At 41.1% G+C, this 25,125-nt stretch overlaps 1 protein-coding gene across 2 annotated transcripts; it reads right to left on the bottom strand.

Annotated features, from left to right (window-relative positions):
- Positions 1 to 27: 27 nt before the first annotated feature.
- On the bottom strand, positions 28 to 24,741 carry PDHA1 (pyruvate dehydrogenase E1 subunit alpha 1). 2 transcript variants are annotated; one of them, XM_067544999.1, is made up of 12 exons: positions 24,570 to 24,741; positions 18,682 to 18,696; positions 16,019 to 16,087; positions 12,298 to 12,471; positions 11,183 to 11,309; positions 9,759 to 9,850; positions 9,239 to 9,331; positions 5,883 to 6,038; positions 5,671 to 5,742; positions 4,544 to 4,611; positions 2,568 to 2,676; positions 28 to 530 (listed from the first exon to the last, which is right to left on the bottom strand). In XM_067544999.1, exons 1-12 carry the CDS (start codon positions 24,636 to 24,638, stop codon positions 366 to 368), a joined length of 1,209 nt encoding a protein of 402 aa, XP_067401100.1. In that variant the 5' UTR covers positions 24,639 to 24,741; the 3' UTR covers positions 28 to 365. The 2 variants fall into 2 exon arrangements, with proteins under 2 accessions (XP_067401100.1, XP_067401102.1); XM_067545001.1 differs by lacking the exon at positions 18,682 to 18,696.
- Positions 24,742 to 25,125: the final 384 nt, after the last annotated feature.

The raw sequence follows: 25,125 nt of genomic DNA, 5'->3' as shown, positions 1-25,125 counted from the left end.
AGAAATGATCAAAGCAAATAGACAGACCATTTTTAATGTGACTTTAATATATATATATATCCTGTACATAACATGATTTTTATTCAAAACATTTAGAGGAGTAACTAAAGCAATCCAAAAAAATCCACTGAAGCAACTTTATAGCAATTTAAATAACCATTGCTTTATCCTAATTCCACTCTTTCACTTTCAGAAGTGGCATCCATGCATTTTTTTTACATAATGGTTAGTTGTCTGCAGCTGAAAGCAATTTTACTCTTCTAAAATTTTATATGAACAATTCATACACTGAATACAAAAATTAATCTCCTCCCACCCCCAAAAGGCCCTACTGTAACAGGCTGCTAGAATACGTTACATTCATTTTAGCCAACAGACTTATATTTGATCCACTGACTTGGGCCACGCACTTCAAAGGGTGGCTCATTTTTGTAGATATTGTTGCCTAGTTCTTCCAATGGTGGTTCTGGATCAGTGGTAGCAAATTGAGCAGCCTCCTCAATTTCCTTCCTTACTTCCACATCAATCTCCTAAACACAGATACAGAAGACAAGTGAGGTGTTGAATGAGAAAGCAATTGTAAAACAAAGGTTGGTCTGTTCATATGCTAAGCGGTGGCAGATGGAACTGTCACAGCTGGATTTCTTCCTTTCAGCCACTAATGCAGAGGGTGATTAGGTCACATCAGAAGGTCCATATTCAGGCAAACATCTAGTGGCAGTCAATAGGAACTAAGTTTGCCACTGCAAGATTTGGCAGTAGTGCAAACATAGGCGCTTCAAATGCCTAACAGGCTAAAATTAAACTTCAAGCCAAAAGGTCATCTTGTCATTCCATAGGGATCATGATCACACTGTCCCTTTCCATTAGAGTTGCTGACTCTGCCAGACATACGTGGAGAGATTCTTTGCAAAATGTACCTGTTAGTCAAGCATATTAACCACTCAAACAGGGACCAGGACATTTCCTGAGGGGTTAGTGAACTCTGGCAACTAACTCCGCCACACTGCACCAAAAGCTGTACCCTGCAGTCATTAACGCCAGATGATTTAAAAATAAAATGTACCTAAGTACAGCACACGGAGAATTAAACTATCAGCAGTCTAACATTTCTCTAGAATTACCACTAATTATGTTCCAGCAACTTGCTTAATATGATAATTAGTAGATTCACAAGATAGGCTTGGCAGAATTTAAATTTTTTTAATGAGTGCAATGGATAAGTTTTTATTCCCCCAGTTAGTGATTTAAGTGTTCAAAATTGGGGACAGGACAATTATTTAATGACATTTTTTATCAATATCTATACCATGTCAAAAGTAAATAACCTTTAAGTTCTCAAGCAGCATTTCTTACTTTTACTATCTGTAAATTTCAGTTATCAATGGAAATATTTTTTTCATGAGTTTGTGTGGGTGTGGTGAAATGGATGTGGATCAACATTTAATCCTTCCAGGCCTATTTAAGGGACACAATTTAAAAACCAAAATGTAACACCCTCATCATGAAATTTATGATGAGGGAGTTGCATGTAAATTTCATATACTTAAATGAAATTTACATGCCATTGAGCTGGCATATGCTTACATTATAAATGCTCAGCTTGGGACCAGAATAAGGAAATAGCTCTTACACACAAATTGTCTTCAGAAGGTAAAATATAAAGCATGTAAATTTGACTGATGCCATTTAATTTTTGCATGGAAGTATTATGATCAAATAGTGGAGTTCCACTGTTACAATTTTGAATGACAATTTCTAAAACATAGTTCAATTTCCAAAGAACAGAACTTTGAGTGCTTTTATTTTGTAGACTTTAATTCATAACATGCACATTCTTCTACATTTCCTCTTTTTCAGTTCTGATTACAAAGTAAGATGTTAAAGCTTTCATCTTTTCAACTGGCTTGTGCCTCTTGCCAAATTTGTTCAGCTAATTATCAAGATAAGATTTTTCTTCCAAACAAGCAAACACTAAAGGAAGTGCAGAAAGAGTTAACAGGGCTGTAGCATAACATTTGACACACTTGGGTAGAGAGATGTTGGAGAGAACTTTCTAGGACCTAATTGAAAGGGAGTGGGATGACATCTTTGGAGTTAGTCCCCAGTAGCAGTGCTTTATCCCGAAGACTTTCAAAATAGCCCAATTTAGGGGAAAAAACCTGAAATGCACCAAGTAGTAGGTATTTTAAAATACAATTCCCAGCTGACAAAAACCCTTCCCTCTACTCCCTCTCTCTCATTTCTAAATTTGCAAGGGAAAATACTGTGCTAACCTGTTTTTCAGAAACAGAACACATCCAGTAAAGTGTAACTTCATTTGCATGGTAGTTTTGCTTCTGTTGGTTAAAGTTATGAGACTCCTTTTGTTTAAATAGGAAAACAAATATTTGCCTTAATCCCTTATTTCTCACTGACAGCATTTTTCAGCAGGGTGAAGGGAAAAACAATTGGCAACACTATCACAGGGCCACTTACTGTAAAGCATTGCTCTTGCACAGGCTGCTCATTTATGCATTAACAGGTTATCACCAAGAGCAATCTGAAAATATCACTTAATAGAATACCTTTAATTCTTCAATATTAGAAAGATTGTTGTTAACCATTCTGTCCTTTAGCAGAGTAATAGGGTCACTTTTGCTTCTGACTTCTTGAATTTCTTCCCTAGTACGATAGCTGAGAGAGACAAGCAAGCACATGCATTATGTAAGTTCCACATACTACCATCCAGACAAAGGAGTCAATTACCCACTGACACACAGCATGAACTAGAATGAAATTAATGAACTGTTAATCTACCACTGAAAGAAGATGAAGTAATAAGAAAAAAAACAATGGTTTGAAGGCTTATAAAATGATTGCGTTGGACTGAGGAGATCTGGGTCCAACTCCCACTCTGCTAGACTTTCAGTGTGGCTTTGGGCAAGTGACTATTCCCTCTATAATGGATATTTCACTACCTCCAGAAAGGTGTTTTACAAAGATGAATTCATGTCTGTCAGATGATGGGGGATTTAAGTACTTAGACAGAATATATGTATTTTTAAGACAACTACCTATAAAAGGCAGTTCCTGAAATTAGAAATGAAAAATACCTCAACAGTGTAGCGAACAATCTTCTAGTGCCTAGGGCATGGAATAGATGGCTTTAAGTGACTGCCCTTTAACCTCAGAAGGGAATTAATAGAAGTTATAACTCAACTTTCTTAAAATTCAGTTAAAAAAAAAAAAAAAAAAAAAAAGGAGACTTCCTCTACTCTCCTCCCTCCCGCATAATTGAACCTTCAGATCCCTGTACTTAAAGACATTTTGCCCAAGCTATATTTAGGCCTTTTCTTTTAAGGCAATTACTCCAGCCTTTTACAGTACAAGTCTGCTCCCAAAAGGGATTCTCCAAAATTGGCATCATTGGGCTTCCATGTATATTGCTCAGTTTGCAAAAAATTTTCCAACTGTCTCCATTGGCCACCTAAATTGGGTTCAGAGTCTTTCCTTCTCTCAGATCACAACCAGCAAAAAGAATGTGCAAGAAAACTAGGCCCCCACTGATAAGTGTAACTCCATTATTTTCAAATTATGCTCTCTGAGATCACCCACATATGACTGGCTCGAACTCAGTAAACAATCTTAAAGATGAAAAAACTAGGAGAAACAAAATCCTGCTCTCGTACTCAGCTGTGAATTAGAAAATTACTTGGTCACTGAAGACATTGGCAGCCAGCCTTTAGGGAACTAAAACCAAATATAATCACAAAACAAGTAAGGGGGGGGGAAAATGATGTAACAGGATCACCACCTCTTAGAAGTTCTCATCACTTGACCTGGTTTGTCAGTAGCTAGAAAAATATACCAAATTCACACGGAAACTCAGAGTGATCAATCCCCAGTGTGTTTAAAAACACTTGGCGTAGCTCATGTACTAAGGGTGAAAAACTACAAAAAATACTAATATGGTATTTTTCCATTCCAAATTAAAATACTGATACTTGATTGTCCTTTGGTAGTGAAATTAAACACCTGCACTGAAAGCATGCACTGGAGAGGTTTGAAAGCATGCTGTTTTTCAGTTAAAGCTTACATAGAAATAATAGGGAAAAAGAATGTGTTGATGCAGAACAAAGTCTTACTGAATGTAAAAATCTTTGAAAAATATATTTAACATCTGGACTTATGCCACTTTGAAATATGATGAGTCAAAGCAATTGCGATCGATATTAAGTCAGATATTACTGTGATGCATGCAATATAAACATATTAAGAGATGCAGCATATCATCACTGATTGGTGATGTGTTATTGGGGAATGGGATATGAATGGTCAAATTGATTCTCATAAGCAGCAAGATTTCAACCTTAACATTTTACATGACTAAATGTGGATTTCAGTAAGGTACCCACATTTAAAAATTTTGGTCAGTGGCATTAAGTTTTTAATTCCGAGTGTGTGCAGATACAGGGAGGGAGAGAGGGAAAAAAGATAACTCACTAGGCCTTGTGTGTAGATTAACCAATAGAGCATGTTCACACAATACATTTTATGGTACCTGATTCCAGGGTCACTCATACTGTGTCCATGATAACGATATGTCTGTAACTCCATCAGCATAGGACCCTGCAAAAATAGTTTGTGAATGTTTTCATAAGCCTAAAGAGCAACAATATTATATACTAAACAGCCAGGCATTACCCACTCACCTCAACTACTCATTTTGTGTTTGAATGAGACAATACCAGTGTTCCCAAGCACCACCTTCAAAGCTCACTCTGCATTACACATGATCCCTTGCAACATGGACAAGAGAATTTCATTAGCTTTAAACTATTCCTAGAACCTTGGATATATGTTTTGTGAAGGCGATTCCACAACTTCCCTTGGCAGCTTACCTGGTTTTCAAGTATTTAAACAGCATAGCTTTTCAGCTATGCTAAGATGGCCATCATTATTCAGAAAATTAGAATTTTGGGAAATGGTCCTTCCCCTTCAAGACTGTAATAGTTGACCTTGCTCTAGCAGTACTGATACTGTCTCTTGTGCTGCTTTCATGTCAATATACTTTTGGTGTCAAAAACAGTATTAAAAAATATTCATCCACTCCATCTACTTCTTTAGAACCAAAGTGTAAGACTCATGAAATGGAACAAACACTCCACTACAGAAGATCTTCATTGTGATTTTATATCACGTCTGAGTTTGTGCAAATTACTGTATATGCCTTCTTTACAGCTTTACTATTCCTACATGCCCATCTCAAAGATTTACTTCATTTATTTTATATTTGCTGCAAATACAGCAAGATTATTACTCTCTTCTCTACTGACCTTTTAATTAGCAAAATGTTCGAGCGTATTCAGAAATCTTCTCAGCAGATTTAAAATGGGTGAAAAATCAGGACAAAAATACATGATTTTCAGTTTTAATATGATATTTTTACTTAAGTCCATTACTATTGGTAAAAGGTGTTTAGACAGTCCATTTTTGTAAAACTGATGAGAAAAATTTGATCAAATAAATATTATATAAATAAATAATTAAGAAAAGAAGATGCAAGGAGAATTTCAAAAATAATTTCACTGCAGAGTTCTGGCTAGGTATGAGATTTTGTATGCGAGAGCAATATAGCACAAAGTAATTACTTCATCCATGGTAAAGGACTGATAGTGAGTAACTTACTTTTCCAGATCGACAGTATTCAGCTGCAAATTTTGTTGCCTCCCTCACACAGAGAATATCCATGCCATCCACCTGTTAACAGAAAAGCTTTTTAATGAGATAACAGCAGAACAGACACAAGAGGTGAACAATGAATTTAAGTATTCCCAAAGATTGAGCTCTCTGATGATGTGTTACATTATAAATATGGAAAAGATGGAAACTGTTCTCACTCTTATCCCTGGAATGTAGTCTCCTCTTTTGTAGTAGTCAGTGCTGGCTGCAGCTCGCTCTACTGAAGTACCCATTCCATACCTGTTGTTCTCACAGATGAAAATGCATGGCAACTTCCACAAGGCTGCCATATTATACGTTTCAAATATCTGACCCTGGAAGAAAACAGTAACGTGTAAGCTGGCTCCCTCTTTGGATTCTTTAAATTTTATGTATCAAGGCCTATGGAGATCCTTTCACCTCCAAAAAACATCTAGCTAATATTTAACACTAATACTGAACTCAAATTCTGAGTCAGTTCAGTCTGGAAAGAAGCAAATCATAAGGTTTAAGTTCTACTTTCATTTTAACCTGTATGTAAGGTTAAAAAAATTATCCTTAACCTCTGGATACCAACATTCAGGATAAACTGGGGCACCAAAGAGTTCACAACACTAAAGTATTTTCAATAGAAAAGTTGAAAATTAAATTAATAAAAATCAATGTTGGACTACACACGTAATGAGTTACAGTTCTACTTCAGCTAAATAAAGGAAGATCCAACAACACTGTTGCATCAACTATTCTATGCAAGTAGAGGTCACAGAAAAGGTCATTGCTTGAGAACTCCATTTGCCAGTGGAAAATGAGATGGCTTCCACAGCTGTGCGGAGAGAAGGTCCTAAAGCATAGATTTCTGTAGAAGTTGCTATAGTTAAGTTTCTAGCCCTTAATGCTAAAATAACCTTCCATATGTGAATCAAATATAATGCTGATGAGGTGCTATTCCCCCATCTCTCATCTTCCTTACCCCTGGGGGTTACAGTGGACAAGAAGCTGGATAGGAGTCAACAGTGTGCCCTTGTTGCCAAGAAGGCTAACGGCATATTGGGCTGCATTAGTAGGAGCATTGCCAGCCGATCAAGGGAAGTGATTATTCCCCTCTATTTTGCACTAGTGAGGCCACATTTGGAGTAGTGTGTCCAGTTTTGGGCTCCCCACTACATACAGAAAGGATGTGGACAAACTGGAGAGAGTCCAGCAGAGGGCAATGAAAATGATTAGGAGGCTGGGCACATGACTTATGAGGAGAGGCTGAGGGAACTGGGCTTGTTTAGTCTGCAGAAGAGACAAGTAATGGGGGATTCGATAACAGCCTTCAACTATCTGAAGGGGGGGTGTGGTTCAGGGAAGATGGAGCTAGGCTATTCTAAGAGATGGCAGATGACAGAACAAGGAGCAATGGGGGAGGTCTAGTTGCAGTGGGGGAGGTCTATGTTGGATATTAGGAAAAACCTTTTCACTATGAGGGTGGTGAAGCACTGGAATGGGTTACGTAGGGAGGTGGTGGAATCTCCATCCTTAGAGGTTTTTAAGGCCTGGCTTGACAAAGCCCTGGCTGGGATGATTTAATAGGGGTTGGACTAGATGACCTGCCTTCCAACCCTAATCTATGATTGTGTCTGCTACTACTCATGGATTTTTCCAAGCACCAACAGAGCAGTCAAAATGAAATTAACACCATGTAGCAAAGCAGTATAGTCTCCCTCAGAGGCCAACACACGCCACCTGGTGGGCAGGCACAGGTACCACACCACTTCCAAACCAGAAGTACAGGGGCAGGACAGGAAGTATAAAAGCCAGGCCCTGTAGCTCAGTCTGGGGGAAGCTGCTGAAGGAGAAGGTCTCTCTCCCAGAGCTGGGATCTGAACCCAACCCCAACCTTGTTAAAGGGCCACCTGAGCTACCTACCGGCTAGGGCTTAGAAGGCCTGCCAGAGCTACCGGGACCCCACAACTGGAAAGAGCTGCTAGCCACCAGCAACCTGCTGGAGCTGCCTACCCCAAACGATTTGGAGGAGCTGCTGGACGCTAGTGACCCCGAGGGCCTGCCCCTCACCATCTACCCCGAGGAGATGGACTGCAACATGGGCTACAAGTACCTGGGTACAGGGGAGAAGGAAGTGGCCCAGGGATAGCCGGCCTCAGTCCAGCTCCGCCCATGCCAGGCCACTAGTCATCGCGTTTCAGCGGGAGCACCGCTGACCGAGTGGCAGGACACACCACCACTACTCGGGCCCTGGGCTGGGATGCAGTGGAGTCGGGTGGGCCTGTGTCCCCCTCCCTCCTGGCCACCCCAACCCTGGGGTGACTGCCCCCTCGGCCTGCTAAGCCTCAATAGGATGTCATGGGTTACTCTATTTTGTTTGCCTCACCCAGCCTAAGTGCCTGGGCCTTAGACTGCTTTGCCTGCCCTGGACTATAGCAGGACTATAAACTGCTTTCTTTACCCCCACTCTGTCTGAAGGGCCAGAGCTACAGACTCTTGGCCTGCTCCACCCTGTCTGAAGGGCCAGGGACACGGACTTTGTGCCTGCCTGTGTAGCAAAGCGGTATGGCCTGCCTCTGAGGCTGACACCCCTGATCAACCCCAAACTATTATACACGACTAGTCAGTTTGAGTGCTGCTCTTCAGAACTGGACAGTCAAGGATCATGTCAGTGTCATGCTTCTCCTACTTAGGAAAGCTGTAAGCAACAGCAGAAGCAGACACTGACAGCTATTCATAGGGCAGGTTCAGAGTATACAAAGACTTCTTCCGTCAGTACTTGCAGGATGAAACAGGGATAGAATATTGAAGACCCAGCCTCACTCCTTTACAGCCTCCTGGAGGGGAAGAGAGCTCCAATAGCAGACGGTGGGGGGAATATGGTGTTTCAAAATTGTAAGACGACAACTATTAGCAAGAAGTTTAAGTCAAAAGCGTGCTCCCAAGCAGGTTCAATACCCTAGTAGGAATTCCAGGATCCTTTGCACTTCCGATATGTGAAGAACCAAGCTTCTTACTAGGGTGAAGACTCCTACCACCACTATTTCCCTGTGTCTTTCACATCTACCTACGGAAAGCAAGCCTAGTCCCCTAATTTATAAGCTGTCTGGTAAATTTTCCAGGCTCTAAAATATTTCTAGGCATTCACACCCTTTAGCAATGTAATTATAAAGTATGAGCAGGGATGCTTGAACAATTTTTATAGTGGGGGTGCTGAGAGCCACTGAATTAAACTGCAAACCCTGTATATTACTTAATTGACTTCAAGTCATGCATGGGGTGTGGCAGCACCCCCCCATCCCTCTAGTTCCTAGCACCTCTAGTGTGTAGTGACTAAACAGAGCAGCAGCCTGGTAGTGACCAAAAGATATCTATAAAATATGAGTTTAAAATAACCAGTTACCAGTGTGCAACTGTCCACATTTTAAATCACTGCCCTCATCACAACTGCCAAATGTACTGACTTCTATATACAAGTCACAAAATGTATGTAAATAGGGCATACATAGGACTACTCTTATCATAGGTTTAAATCAAGACAGCTTACCTGATTGGCAGCACCATCTCCATATAAAGTCAAACATATCTCATCTTTGCCAAAGTACTTACAGGCCAAGGCAATCCCAGCTCCAAGAGGAACCTACAGTGAATTATAAAACACAAATTTAACCAGTCAAACTGACATTTTTAGAGCAATGTTTGGAACAGTTGATGACAGATAGTTGTGAACTATAAAAATTAACCGTCGTAAATGTATGCAAATAATAATGAGTGTAATTACACAGACTGTTAACTCATTTCCATAAGATTTGATTCCTGTTACTATCAAAAAGTTTTCACATAATATTAAATAATAAACCAAGATTAAACTATTGGTAATTCAGCAATATGTTTCAGTTTGTAAAGGATGTAAGTGGAAACCAATTTAGAACATGGCCACGTGCAACAATGATTGCTGCAGGCAGGCTCATAGCAAGAAAAGATATGCTGGCACAGAACCGCTAAAAAGTGAGATTTAATTTGATTTTAAAATGCTAGACATTTGCATACTATATCATATACCATACCTGAGCACCAACAATGCCATTACCACCATAAAAGTTCTTGGCATACATGTGCATTGACCCTCCTTTTCCCTTAGCACATCCTCCTCTTCGACCTGAAACATGTAGGCATATAATGAAAAGACAGTCCCTTTACCAAAGAGGTTACAATGTAAGTATCTGACAAGACAACAGGTAACTACAAACAGATGGGGAAAAGATGATAACAGTTCAACAATTACAACTAGCATCAAAGTAAACACTAAATGAGATTAATTAAAATGAACATTGACTGGGAGACTTCCATCAACCGAGGACATCTTAGTATTTTCTAGCAAGGGAGCAGATCCTAATTGTGTTCAGACAACACCCACCTCTGATTTTGATACATGTTGTCTACTATAGCAGAGAGAGAGTGTTAGTTACGATCTTGTTTAAATATGGTTCGTGAGAGAAAGGTTCTAACATGGGTTTTCCTGACCAGTCTAATCTATTATCCCAGCTTCACTGTAGCAACTACCATAATAAGAGTTCCATCTTATATCCAGGTAATCCCTAACACAATTCATTCATGTATTATAGATGAAGTCATTCTGTGCTACAGCTTCTGTAAAGACCAAGGTAGTAGTAAAGCACAGGGTCATTCCCATCCAAACTGCAAGACTGGAGGGTGTCAGGTCCTATCAAGAGTAAATAAGCTCCATCAAAAACAGTTTAGATGGGACCTAGAGCACAAATAATAAAGCTACTGTAAGCAAGACATGCTTCTAGATAATGCTCATGTAGATAGAGTCTATGATATCAAGAAAAGCTTTCAAAAGTGTGTTAACTAAGGGAATAGCATTTTGCCTTATTTCTCATGACTTGGATGGAGTAAGTATCTGAATATTAAAGTTACCTTATGACTATTGTAAGGCATCAGGAGAGGTCACAGAAAACTGATGAATTACTTTGCCATGTTACTGTGTGACATCCCATGTGTCAATTTATTTAGTGTGTCATAGTCAATTTAGGTCAGTGATACACAGACCTCAGTGGTTCAGGAGCCAAATTAGCAAACATTATCCAAAAGAGCCACAGTAGTGTAAATTCCTGGTTTCATTTACGATAGTTACAGTACTATATATTCATATTTAAATATGACAGGAAATATTTTAGTTTTTTAATATATATTAGTCTCAAAGCAAAATGACTGACCAAGTCAATTACAATTGGCTAATAACATAGTAAAAGCATTGTGATTGGTTAATAACTTAGTTTGGTTAATAATTAAATCACAGTGTTTTAATAACGTGCTGCAAAGAGCCACAGAAGACACATTAAAGAGCCACTTGCAGCTCATGATTCTTCGTATCACTGGTTAAGATGTTATCTGGAAGTTCTGATGCAAGCTAAGTACAGCAGTGCCTGGTTGCCCATTTATCTTAAATATTTTAACAAACAAGAACCTGTAAGCTCAGCGAGGATCTCTCGGACAGAAGTCCCACGTGTGTGGGTATAGCCATGAGCCCGGTATGCTGTTATCAAGTGATCTGTTGATTTTATGGCAGCCTCAAGTCCAACACAGCATGCTTCCTGTCAAAGGAAAAATAAGTCTGACAACAGGGGACAAAATGTGAGACTCCTGTAGCCAACTCTTGAGGCTGGGGGCCCAAGGTCCCCAGTCCATACTTAGAAGACCAGTAGCAATGGAGGGCACCAGGTACAGCCAGCTGCCCTGCACTCCAAAGGAAACCTATGCCTGACTTATGGGGCTGGAGCTAGGTCTTTTGAGTGCACAGGCAACAACAACTATACGGCACCAAAACAATCAAGACCAGCATAGGAGGAGCTTGATGGTAAGGTCAAGAAAGGTGAGAAACTGGAAAAGCTTGCAGACCACTGTCACTGCCTGTGTAATCTACCACTTAAGTTCTGTTCTTCCCATGCTCACCATGACTGACCTTTCCATTCCCCATGATCGGTGGTGATGGGGAGGGGGAAAGGAAGTGGGGACAAGTATCACCATCCATCTCTCAGAAGAGGGGATTTTGAACCTCCCATCCAAAAAGAGGGAAAGGACAGGCAGCGAAACTAGCCCCTGGCCATGCCTAAAATTCTCTTTCCTGCAGGCTGATGCTATTTTAGGGGCCTACGGTCCTTTGGGAAGGCGGGGGCAAAAAAACATCTGGGAAACTTGATGTGGAGGAGGCAGGCAACCCTGGCCCTGCCTACACCTCTAGATTAGCTGTAAACAGAACATTGCAAATGCTGGTTCCCTGTGCCCATCTTCAGCAGCCTCCTGCTTTCTCCCTCCCTGCTGCTGCCCTGAGGAAGATCTTCCTACCTCATTATAGATGGGGGACATATGGATGCCCTGAAGTGGGTTTTTTATTTTTAATTAAGGAAAATAGACCAAGTTTTGCTTTACATGTACGTTAGAAGAGAAGAGGTGTCCGTGATCCAGCTATATGTTAAGACTAATATTTTTCACTGATATGCTTCTACACTTAGCTCCCTCTTCATTCAAACCTCCAAATAAAGCAACACACAAGGAATCCACACTTTTTGAACCATCACTCACCTGACCATCATATAAGTGGCAGAAGCCACGAATAATCTTCTGTTTATACAACTGGTCTGACTTCAGTTCCATGCGCCGAATGGTCTGCATAGTCCTGTAGTACTGGAGTCCCTCCTCCCGAGTCAGCACTGCTTTGACAGGAGGGCCCTCTTCCAGGCGATGGAGATCACATTTCTAAAGAAACAGTCAAGGAGTTATTTCAGTCAGGTACATGTTCCTGTTTGTTATCTCAGCACTAAAAATCCATAATTTTAATTTATGATGTTCAAGTTCCAGCTGGTTTTTGAACAGTAACACCTTAATATGTAGATCTAAAGAAAAATAAAACATAAAAGTTTTCATGCGGCTTCAAATCTCAGTGACCATCAGAGGGCCTTGCTTTTTTCATGGGACAGACTTCCTTTCTTGAGATGAAGCCCTGCAGTACCTATTAGCCATGGACTGAATTGTCAGCATTTTATGACTGTTTCAAGGCATACAAGCTGCTGCAGTTTCTTGCTCAGCACTAACGAGAGTTCTATGGCACTTTAAAGACTAACAAATTTAATATTTGCAGACATAAGCTTTCGAGAGAATTCAGCTCTCTTCTTCAGATGCAGTAATACAGAAAATAGGTAACACAGAGGCATCTTATAGATATCCAGGTGCATTGAGAACAATGGGGGAGGTGGAGTCCAGTACTTAAGACCTAATGATGACCATTGGGGGGGTGAGAATGGGTGAGCAAAGTAATTTACCTTCGGTAGTGAGACAGCCACTCCAAGTCTCTGTTTAAACCCAGTTTGAATGTTCAATATTAAATATTAAATTTGTTAGTCTTTAAAGTGCCACAGAACTCTCGTTTTTGCTGTATACAGACTAACACGGCTACCCCTCTGGAACTATTGCTCAGCACTGCTACTCTGAGGCTGAACTATACAGTTTTATTGAAAAAGCTGAGCAACGCAAAACTTTAGAGTGATTTATGTATCCCCATAGGACCACATGACACTTTACAAGTAAAACAGACTTATCCACCAGATCTTACAATTGCTGGCATTGATCCTGCAAGCTGTTTTATGCAGGTAGCCCACCCTGCCCATCCAGGCACAGGAGTCCGCCCACACGAGGCAGCTTGCAGGATCAGGGTCTAAGTTAGGCACATAATTATTACAAACCACGAGGGATGAATGTAGGGGAAGGCTAAAAGAGAAAGGAGAGAGAAAAATGAACAAGGAAAGAGGGAATGCCGTCTTTGGATAATCATTCCCTCTCACATATCCCAAAGAAAGCAGTATGCTTGTTTTATTTCTCTCTCTCTCTATTTCTCTTTTTCATATCTCTTAGGCATCACTTTTAAATCTCCTAATTCCCTTTCACACTCCAAAACAGGATGTCCAGTCGTTAGTAGGACTATTACTTTTCAGCAGACCAGTCTACTTTGTCTGTGCCCCATCAAAGGACAGAAAAAAAGTTTGATCCTTTTACATGGCTCTCTTTCTGTGTTGGAAGTGGGTCACACTACTATCTGTGGTCAGATAGGGAAGTGGTGGTATCCTAATCAAGTTCTCCTCACAAGCCCATGACGATCAGAATGTTTGTTTAAAGTGGTCAGCAGTAAAATAATTAACAGTGGTGACATTTACACTGGCTCTCAAGCGTAATGAAGTCAATGCTCTATTAAGAGGATGGCAGTATTTTGTACCCCACAGCTGTTAGAGCAGTTTTATCTCCAGTGCCAATCTACTGCCAAGTGGGCTTATACCAGGAAGAAGCTGACCCTACTTTTCTATCTGCAGTACAGAGGCAGGAAGACAACACTGCTTCACATTCCAAAGATAATCCAAAGTCACATTCCAAAGAATCTTAAAAAAATCATAATGGCTAACAACATAGGACCAGATCTTACTCTAACACCAGCACACAGAGGGCTTTTTGTGCAGGATCTCCCTTTGCCTCCCAGAAGGGATGCCACTTTCGCACCCTACTCCCGCCCCCCCCCCTATACCAAACATGAAAATTGTGTGTAGTTCTGGTTCCACCAGTTTGGATGAGGAGGGAGTGGATAGGAGGGGAGCCAGAAGATTTCTGTGGGATTCCCCCTACCCAAAACCTGAACAGGAAGCAACCATAAATTACTGCAGATGGAGTCTGAAGTAAGTGAAGCTGTTTTCCCCTCTCTGCACTCCAGAACCACCTCTCCTTCCTGGTCACTGGTGGCATAGGGAACATATTCTCTAGGGGCTGCAGCAAATCCAACATAATTACAGAGGATGTCCCATTTTCTTTTGCATGTTCCCCAGACTCCACATGAGCCTGAGGGAAAAGCTGCACATTAGACATAAGGAACCTATGGCTTCTGCTATGGCATGATGTTTTGGGGTCCACCCAGACCAGGTTATTGCCAGCCCTTTGGATGCCTTGGTGCTGTGCGGCTATGGTTCAGATCCCTGACACCAGCAGCCAGCCCACAAGCATAAGATTTCACCCTGGCTCTCACCAGCCCAATTACTCTTTGCAGATGCCGCCAGCCATTCCAGTCCACAAGTCTCCCCAAATAAGTCTTCCCCAAGTTCTTAACTACCAGACACTTGGATTTTTCACATCTGATCTGGCTGGTGAGTCTTGCCCACATGCTCAGGGTTAAGCTGATCACCATATTTGGGGTTGGGAAGGAATTTTCCCCCAGATCAGATTGGCAGAGGCCCTGGGGTTTTTCGCCTTCCTCTGCAGCATGGGGCACAGGTCACTTGCTGGTGCATTCTCTGTACCTTGAAGTCTTTAAATCATTATTTGAGGACTGAAATAACTCAGCCACAGGCTAGGGGTCTATTAGAGGAGTGATTGGGTGAGGTTCTGTGGCCTGCGTTGTGCAGGAGGTCAGACTAGATGATCATAATGGTCCCTTCTGACCTTAAAGTATATGAATCATCCCTGAAGGCATGAAGCCAGCCCCTGAAATAGCAGCTTATTTGGCACACATACTCCACACAGTTTGCACAACAGAGACCTGCTGGGCATGAAAATAAAGTCAACCACTTTCCTATTAAATAAAATCCCTTTTCTAATAAGGGAGTTATCTATTGCTTTAAAAGCTTCCCAGCTTACCCCTTGACTATAAAGGGGATCTAGTATTCACAGGCAGCCTTCCGCTTTGAGACTGTGACCCAAGTTCTGGATGCTCTTCAGTTCAAACCACTTCCATTTTGAAATGAATAAATTTTGGCTGGAAATTAGGAGGTTTCTAGCCATCAGAGGAGTAAGGTTCTGGAACTGCCTTCCATAGGATTAGTGGGGGTAAACAATCTACCTAACCTAGTTTTAAAATAGAGCTTGATATGTTTATGAACAGGATTATATGTGAGAGTTGCCTGCAATGGCAGTGGATTGGACTCCATGACTCAGGAGGTCTCTTCCAGTCCTATATTCAGGATATTTCAATTTTTCATCTCAATAATTTGGGCCATTTTCTGGGGGCTCTTTCGTTACCTTAGAATCTTTGCATTTGAAATACCCCAAACAGCAGCAATTTTTACTCTTGCCATGTAACTTAGCTTTTTGTCATGCACTGAAAAAATATCAGTTGTGAAATCCAAGGTAGGCATAGAAATGTTTGGTTCTGAACATTCAGAAATGATACCTTTTATTACAGAGAAGTCAATACGTGAAATCCACAATGGCAATATCCACAACACTTGTATTTAATGCTAATTCTCAGAAATGAAATATTTAACTTCCTTACTTTAATATCAAATGTAGCCTCACTTGCGAAGTCTGCATAGTTACGAGAGGCCACCATCACACGGGTTACCTAAAAATGAAAAAAGCATACATATTATTTAAATTTAGAAGTTATCAACAATCCCAAGGAAAAAGAACATTTCTTCAGTAATTTAAACAATCAGTCACCATTATATGTAGCACAGAGTACTTCTAGATATCACTGAATAGTGCTTAAATTCACAAATTATTTTGCTGTCTCCATAGTACTGGAGAGTAGTTTTGATTTTAACTTGTACACTTACCTAGATATTAGAACACTTTCTGTCCTGATTTTTAGAGGTTTTTTTAAACAGATAGAAGACTGAGTGCCATCTTAAGCTCGCAATACTGATCAACAACGGAAACATAAGGATTCTGAAGAGTTCTTAAGACATTGCAAGAAGCAAGAGCACCAAAATCAAAGGACAGCTGTCTTTTTGTGGGTGAAATTTACCCTGTGAGAACACAGGCTTTGTGCTGGCCCTCTGCATAGAGGTGAATTTCACCTATATTAGAAAAGTAAAAAAAAATAAGAGGATTTCTGAAATTTAGACTGCTCTAACCATTTAAAGTTAATAGCTACACCTCCTTCCCTAGAGCTGTCCCATGACTTGGCGGGATTTTCAGATTATAATTATTCACTTCTAGGGACAGCTCAGACCCACATTGGAAAGGTAGTGACAAGAGCAGATAGTTGAGGAACAGAATAGCACAGATTGAGACAGAGAAACACAGTCATAGCTTGGAAACAAGTGTGAAAACATAAGGGTGATGGACCTAAGACACAGAAAGCTTCAAGAAATGTAACAGAACAGGCACAGATTATGAGGCTATTCTACACTCAACACTCCTTTGCAACTCCCATAAATGATGATTATGTTACAACATAATGTAGCTGCAAAACACCACACACGATACAGTCATCAGGATTATCCACCCATCCGCTGTCTAAACTGCATAGTGAATACAACATTTTACCTCTGATTCCTAAAGCCTAGGCCGCTATCTAGCTATATAAAAGAGCAATTCCATTAACTCATTCAGCCACATAGTTGACATATATGAAAGGGTCATATAGCAGGTCATCTAGTTCACATCCCTCCCCACACTGACAGGATCTTTTTCAGTTTTTTTTTTTTTTTTAAATAGTCCTTGCAGATGGAGGTCACTCTAGTTATTATGACTGAGATCCTACAAGTTACCTTGGCATCTTATTCTATTACTTAACTGATTTTATAATCCGAATATTTTTCCTAATATGAGCAGGTAAGACATTCTGTCCAGAAGAGGGCAAACAGGCAAGCCAGTACATAACACAGCATGCACATCCTAGAAGTATGTCTGCACTATAGACATTTAGTGTAGTGCCATGGTGTAGTAGACACTTCCTACATTGACATGGGTGTTTTCCAACAATGTAGTTAGTCCACCTCTGAAAGATGGTAGCTATATTCACGGAAGAATCTTTCCATCTATTCACCACATCTACACCATGGGTTAGGTTGACCCAAATGTAGGGCTCAAGGTGCAAAATTTTTCATATTTAAAAAAAAGTTTTAATTAAATTACCAGAAACCAGAGTGAAGTGCAACCCTAAGCTGGGTCTACACTGACCTAGCTACACTGCTCAGGACTGTGAAAAATTTATATACATACACACAAAATGTCATAGTCTATATACATACATTTATGTCTAAACACAAATACTATATTGTATCACTTCTCAAGCAGATTTTTCAACATACTACAAAGTTGCTAACAATCTACAGAATGTCAACTAGCTAAATATAATCCAATTTTTTCCTCCATCTTGCAACCTTCATCCCACAGCCCATACTTTTCATCCAAATTCACCAAAATGTGGTATACCATGCACAGTCCACATTACATGACTGAATTCACTGGTACCATCACTACATTTAAAAGGACACTCATTGACTTCTTTGCACTCTTCATTATTTACTCTTCAAAAATCTTGTGGGAAGGGATTGCATCCTGTTTTCATCCTGTTTTGTTTTACATTTGGCATTTGGGTTTTGTTTTTGCCAATATTTGAATGGAGCAGATGACATACAATTATTTTTCTTTAGTAACAATTCAAGTTTTGACCTGAGGGTTGGTAAACATCTTTCTTTGAGTACCAGCATAATTAAAGTCAGTAAGCATGGATTTGGGATACTTAGTTAGTTTGTTGCTTGGAGTCAACAGATATAAGTATAAAAATAGTTCTGTTTTTAAACAAGAAATATTGTTCTGTTTTACTTTCTCAGAAATTCAGTACAAATTTAAAACAAAAACTAATAACCCTCCACTTTTAGAATCTGAAGGACTTTCCTCAGACTAAAAATATTTTGAAGCAACAAAAACCTTCAATACCCTTTTAACCCTTCTTTAAAGCAACAGATTTAAATTAATCTTAGTTGTTTTTCTTTAAAAGTATTCAAGAAAAATGCTGAAAATTAAATTAAATTGGTAAAAGGTGGCAATACATAGTACTCTCTAGCCATTTTATATGTGGAGTTAAAATGAGCAAGGAGTTTAGGTTTATAAAAAAGGGCTAGCAAGTTTGAAAAGCAGATTAGGTATGTAATATCATTTTAACTGGTCAAAAGCAAATGTTTACAGAAGTGATGTAAGCCTTACCTCACTAACAGCTCCCTAAAGTAGCAGCAATTGGAGGAAACAAAAGAAAGAAGAGTCAACAACTATAATAAAACAATTCAGGAAAAAATAAATCAATAGACTGCTAGCAAAACAGTAGATAGTGTTATAACTTCTATAACTATAACTTCTATAGTACAAGATGGTACTATAACTTCTCTTGCTTATGGATGTGCTTTAAGGACTCAAGGCTAGATTCTTCCCTGCTCTGGACTTCATGAAGTCATTTAACACCTGTATACCTGGAGTGCAAAGTGGATGTAAAACATTACCTTATGAAGTGGAGATGTAAGTGCTACTCTTGATTGGCAGTACGTTAACATGCATTTCACACCAGTGTAACTAACAAAGTCCAGGGCGAAGAATCAAGCCCAAAATTTTCAGACCTGGAAGCCTAGAATTAAGGTATCTAAATGAACTAACTTGGCCACTAAAATGTGCAACACTCCTGAAAGCCCAAACTATTTCTAATTGGGTGCTTCAATGTAGATTTAAAAGCTCGCTATCAGCACCTGGATATAACTTAAAGATCACAGGTGGCAAATGGGATGCATCAGAGGGAACGGATCCAATGAAAGATTATCTCTTGACCTCCAGAAAGAGCAGTCTGCTACTTCCAGTTACAAAAACTGTAAATAACCCTGTAACTTTTGGGAATCCCTGTTGTTCAGGGAAGAACCCTGAAGTTTCCTTCTATAAAGGACCACCATTCTGAAAGTAAAGGGTTAATAACTGCTTAAATTGGGGTACCTAGTCTCATAATGTTGAGTGTCCTGAAACATATTAAAAATTTCAGTTCTTGATTAAAATGACCTTCACAAAAGCAGTGACAATATGCATTGTCAAGAACTAACACCAGCAGTACAGAAGGCCATCATAAGAGTTAAAAAGTCTGATTCTAGCCTGCTTTAATCCTGAGTTCATAATCTGAAAAGAAAACGGATGTCTAATAATTTAATACTTAATTGGCAAAGCTACTTTACAGGTTCTCCTAAAGATATTAGGTCTCAAGAGAGGTTCCCTCCCCTTCTGCAGAGTTCCTGAGTTCTGCAAGAAAGCTTTCCTCCCTTCCTGGCACTCTGCCACTGTGCTGTCTATCTATAAAGCTTTAATTTATAAAATTCAACCAGTAGAAAGAATTTATTTTGGAGGGTTTGGGGGTTTTTTTTGTGTTATCTTCTTCACCCCAAGCTGCTCTCACAATGAAATTTACTGGGAATCCATTTTTTAAACTGCCTCATGGACCATAAATGTAACAAATATTACTTTGCAGCAAGCACACTGAACATAAAGTGGAACGGTAGATAAAACCCCCCAAAAATAAGGACAGAGGGGTGTACAAGAATACACAATGAAAGGAGAATGGAAAAAAAAAAACCTGTAAGAATTGGGCTGCAACAGAGACAAAGTGGGTGGGAAAGGAAAGACAACTGAAATAATTCTTTCTGTGTCCACTCATGCCCTCATTCCATAATCTTGGAAGTTGATGATTGGTCAAATTCAGCCTGGCCAGTTTAAACAGCAGAGACAAAACTCATTGGTCCAGGCTGTTGAACTAGTAGGAGCTGAAACCCGATTCAGAAAAATCTCCCTTTTTAATGTAATGCTCAAAAGTGTGTTTGGTGCTTTACAGACATGTAAGAAGACAAGTCCCTATTACCAAAAGCTTAGAATCTAATACAAGGGCAAAGGGGAGCATGGAATGGAATAAGGAGGAGGGAGTAATACAATATCCCACTCAGCTCATCCGTCCCTGTTATATTCCTACCCAGCCCTCAAATGTGCCAATTTTCATTTATAAAATTTCTCTATTGCTGTTCCCCTCAAAATGTTGCCCATTCATCCACTGTGCCTACTGGATGACCTTGGCCAAATCACTTCACCTTTATGTCTTAGTTTCCCCCTTCTGTAAAATGGAGACAACTACACTTACTTCTTTTGTAAAGCGCTTTGAGATCTTTGTATTAAAAATGCTATATTAGAACTAGGTATTACTAACCACTTTTACTTTCAACTTTTAACCCATTAAATCCTCATCTTTGTCAAATTAACTGCTACCCGGGACAATGCCCCGCCCACCCCATGTTCTCTCTCCACACAGTAGGCCTGATTCTGGTTTTGCTTACACTGGTAAACCAGAAGTCAAGTAACGCTAAAGTCAGAGTTACACAGATATAAAACTAGTTTAGGAGAGAAAGCCAAATGCATTAATTCCAAAATCTTCTCCACACTAGCCCCTACCCTGCTAGAATGAGCAATTCACTATCAGTCACAGGGTTTGTCTACACTTACAGCATTGCAGCTGCACCACTTTAGTGTTTAGGGAAGATGCTACCTACACCAACAGGATAGCTTCTTCTGTCAGCACAGGTACTCCACCTCCCCAAAAGACAGTAGCTATGTTGATGGGAGAAGCCCTCCTGTCGACATAGTCCTGTCTACACCGAAAGTTAGGTTGGTATAACTACATCACTGAGGAGGGTGGAAAATACATATCCCTGAGCAACGCAGTTATACCAGCATAAGTTCCTAGTGTAGATCAAGCCTCTTAGGGCTGTACTTAGGCACCTTGCATTGGAAAGCACACTGCTGAACAAGATATGAGATCCACGCACAAGTCATCACCAGGGAAGCTCTTTTCCCATATGACATTGAGGAGGATCAGTGGCATCCTGGAAACAGAGCCCCAAGTCAGTTCTCCTCATTAGCTTCACCACCACAGAGTTGATGAGTTGTCTCTCTCTCATGGGGAGGGGAGTCCTTCTTGTCTATATGGAAATGAGTCGTGAAAGAAGGGCATGGATCAAAACTTATAACGTGTAAGTATTATAAGTAATATAAGATGCAAGTTCATATAAAACTTCATTAAACAAAGCAATTTCACTGAGTGTGGGACATCTTTTCCTTAAAATAATCAGCAATTTCAACAGCCCAGTATAAGATGAGGGAGTTCATAGAATATTAGGGCTGGAAGGGACCCCAGGAGGATATCTAGTCCAACCCCCCTGCTCAAAGCAGGACCAACCCCACGTTGTTGTTTGAATATATGCTTCCTGAGACATAAGAACCCCCACACTCAAAAAACAAACCAACAGCAAAAAGACACTAAAAGTTTTCATAATCAATCACATTAGTACACTTAAACTGGGATGACTTCTCAGATCATATGAACGGAAGAAATGTGGGAAATCTTAATTTAGAGACCATCCCTGTCTATTTAAGATCCTAATCCAGCTTTGAATGAAACTCTTTAGCTTGCCTGGCAACTATTTTAAAAGCTTTCTTTCCAATGGTATACTACAAGAATTTGACCATATAGGCTAACTATATCACTTATTTGCACAAGTGCTAGAAACTGGGCTACACGGCCTAAAATCAGAGCACAAAATGAAAAAATCATGTACTTTCATACAGAAGTAGTCAATGCCTTTGGTGGTTCACTCCCTTTCTTTGGTGTCAACATTTCAAAAGTTATTTTTAAAAGGTCACCACCAAAATGAAATTGAATCAATTTAAAAAAAAAGTTGGTGGTCTCCCCAATTTTTCTGGGTTTACACACACAACTGATAGACATGGGAAAGAGTAAAACTTCCTATCTATAAAATGCCAAATGTACAAAGTACACAAGCTGAAAAATAAGAATTTTATTCTCTGATCTTTAGTAACTTTAGGATGATACATGCAACAATAGTAGATAAAAAAATTTCATACAGGAGGTAGAATGTTTAAATTGTCAGTCTGTAAATTAGCATTTATGGTAGCACCTGGAACTTTCCCTCTGAACCGCCTATTCTCATTTTAATCCACCAATTTGGTTATTTTATCACTAAAAACAACTGAAGGGAGTAAGGAGGGAATTTTACACTAGATAGTGTGGGTTGACCCCAGACCGAAGATCACTGAGGTTAACAGTCAGGAAAAGATTAAGTCCCCTTTTCCTTCCTAAAATATTTACCTTTCATTAACCCATTCAGTACTGGACCTCTTATCATATTCCTCTGCTGATATTTTAAGTTGACATTTTATTTAAAAAAAACTGATACATTCTTGTTCCATTAAGTACAATTGGCAAAAGATAGACTGAAGAGAGCTGAAGTCTTAAGACGCTCAAGCTACTTCCTGCCCTTCTTAAACTCCCCAATGCCATAAGATCACCCACACTTTTGTTCCTTACTTCCCTTCACTATAAAGAGTTTCCAAGTTGGGTGAAGAAAAGATTGGACTCTAAGCAGAGTAGGACAAAGAACTGTGCAAAGCCTGTCAAAAAAACAAAAACAAAAAACCCCACTCTTCATATCAACTATAGGAAGTTGCTAAATGCGTCAAACAGCACACCCTTCAGCTAGTAGTGAGCCAAAACTAAAAGATTGTTGTTTTGCCATTGGAACAGGGCCAGCTCCTACTAGCCAGTTTTAATAGTAATTCATGCAACAATATTCATGCCACTGCAAGTTTATACTGCATTTTACAATCCTGTATTGACATATTCCATCCCTGAACTATTTACAAAGCAAGCTAAACAAGACATGACATTAAGACAATAGCTGTTACAAAGGAAGGTGTACAGATTAATACTGAAAGGGTAAAAAAGATTTCTAGAGGTGAGTTTTGAATAAAGATCTAAGGAGGAAACAAGATTTGGCAGATGAAAAGAGGAGACTGTTCCAAATGTACCAGCAGCTTGATGGAAGATGTGTAATAAAATAATTGGGAAGCACATATAGAAAGTGACAGACTGAGGAGAGCCTATAATGCTGAATGACAGTAAATTGTGATGGTAGGAAGAATTCAGGAAGCAATCAGAAAAAGAGCACTGTTAAGCAAAGAACCAGATCAAGAGCTTGAGGGCTTGTCTACACTTAAAACACTAGTGTCACAGCTGTGCTGCTGTAGTGCTTCAGTGTGTAGACACTACCCACACCAATAGGGTGGATTTTCCCATTGGTGTAGGTAATCCGCCTCCCCAAGAGGGGATCGGTCAAGGGATGAATTCTTCCTTTGACCTAGCGCTGCCTACATGGCAATTGATGTAGTTAAAATGACCTAATTTTCTAGTGCAGACCAGGCCTGAGACAGGGGGCCAGATATCCCCCTGGTATCCATTTACCAGATATCCAGCAGATATCCATTTACAGCAGCTAACGATCTGGAGAGAAAAAAATCTGGTTTTATAAAAGAATCCCATTTGAGTGGCATGAACCCAGACGCTGCACTCAATCGTGCACTTTTTGGAGCCAAGGGCCCCTCCCCACTTCTTACAGTAGAAGGTAGAACTGGAGTCATGCAATTCTTTGCTTTTTCATTTGAGATGCCCTTCAAATAGGCAAAAGGCCTCACTCACTGCAGAGCGTGGGTGACCTCAGGCCCCTCCCACCCCGCACCTAGCTCCGCAACTGGCAAACCATTATGCAGGGTTTTGCTTTTGTTGTTTGTTAAGCAAGACAAAAAGGAGCACGGTGGGTGCAGCACCCCCGGCTTGCGGTGGGTTTACGGGTGGGTTCAAAGGCTCCGAGCCCCGACTGGACAAACTGACCCAGGCCCCCCGCGGAAAGGAGGCATCCGGGGCCTTCACTTCCCCTTTCTAAAGCAGCCCCCTGCGCCCGGGCCGGTTTTCTCCAGGCGGGGGCCAGGCTCCGGGCAGACTCACAAGGAAGCTCCGCGGCTGGGCGCGGACATTACGCGGCGCGGGCCCAACAGCCCCGCGCCGGGTGTGTGTGTGTGTGTGTGTGTGTGTGTGTGTGTGTGGGGGGGGCGGGGGAGCCTGGCTACGGACTCAGGCCCGTGCCGCCGCCCCTCGCCTTCTTCCCGCGGGGGGCCCAACGGCCGGGCCCGGCCCAGCCAAACAGCCAGCAGCCGCGCGCTCCCCTCACCGGTCTCGCGGCGGCCGCCGCCGGGCCCTGCAGCACGCGGGAGAGCGCGGCCAGCAGCATCTTGCGCATGGGGCGGCAGCGCCTCGCACGAGCCCCTGCCTGGCTGGCCCCCTCGCGCGCTCGCGTCTCCCTTAGTCCTTCAGCGAGGGCCACTCCCACCCTGCCGCTGCTGGGCCGATCCCCCACCCGCGCGGAGTGACGCGGCGGCGGCTCCTTGCGGCGCTGGGTTCCTTCCGGGCCGTCCTGAGCGGCGGCCGGCCGACCGACGCCTTTCCCTGAGTTCCCCCTGCCAGCCCGCGCGCGCTGGCTGTACGCGCCCCCTCCTCCAGCCGCGCGCCCACCCTTTTGCCCCTGACCGGGGTGGGAGGGTAGCGCCAGCCTTGTGCCAAAAATAATCAATGTTATTCACACCAGTGCACTAAAGAGCTGGTGGGTAAAGCAGCCTCGTGGGGCCGTGCCCAGTTAAACAGGTGCGGGAACCTTTGCAAAATCAGGCATTAAACGTGTAGCCATGCCTGCAGCAGCTGCCGCCTCGCCTGCTCCGATTCCTGTCTGC

The sequence above is a fragment of the Emydura macquarii genome, unplaced genomic scaffold (assembly GCF_026122565.2).
Source record: "Emydura macquarii macquarii isolate MOO-44397 ecotype Brisbane River unplaced genomic scaffold, CSIRO-AGI_Emac_v2 contig_1043, whole genome shotgun sequence".
Taxonomy (NCBI): domain Eukaryota; kingdom Metazoa; phylum Chordata; order Testudines; family Chelidae; genus Emydura; species Emydura macquarii.
The sequence above is the reverse complement of the archived record's forward strand: the minus strand, read 5'-3'. Positions and strand labels throughout refer to the sequence as shown.

Excerpts from the sequence above, each read along its gene's own strand:
- PDHA1 (XM_067544999.1), bottom strand. The coding sequence starts at position 24,638 with ATGCGCAAGATGCTGCTGGCCGCGCTCTCCCGCGTGCTGCAGGGCCCG. Across the intron at positions 12,472-16,018 it reads AGGCTACATTTGATATTAAA|AAATGTGATCTCCATCGCCT; the intron begins GTAAGGAAGTTA and ends CTGTTTCTTTAG. Across the intron at positions 5,743-5,882 it reads ACTACATTCCAGGGATAAGA|GTGGATGGCATGGATATTCT; the intron begins GTGAGAACAGTT and ends TTCTGTTAACAG.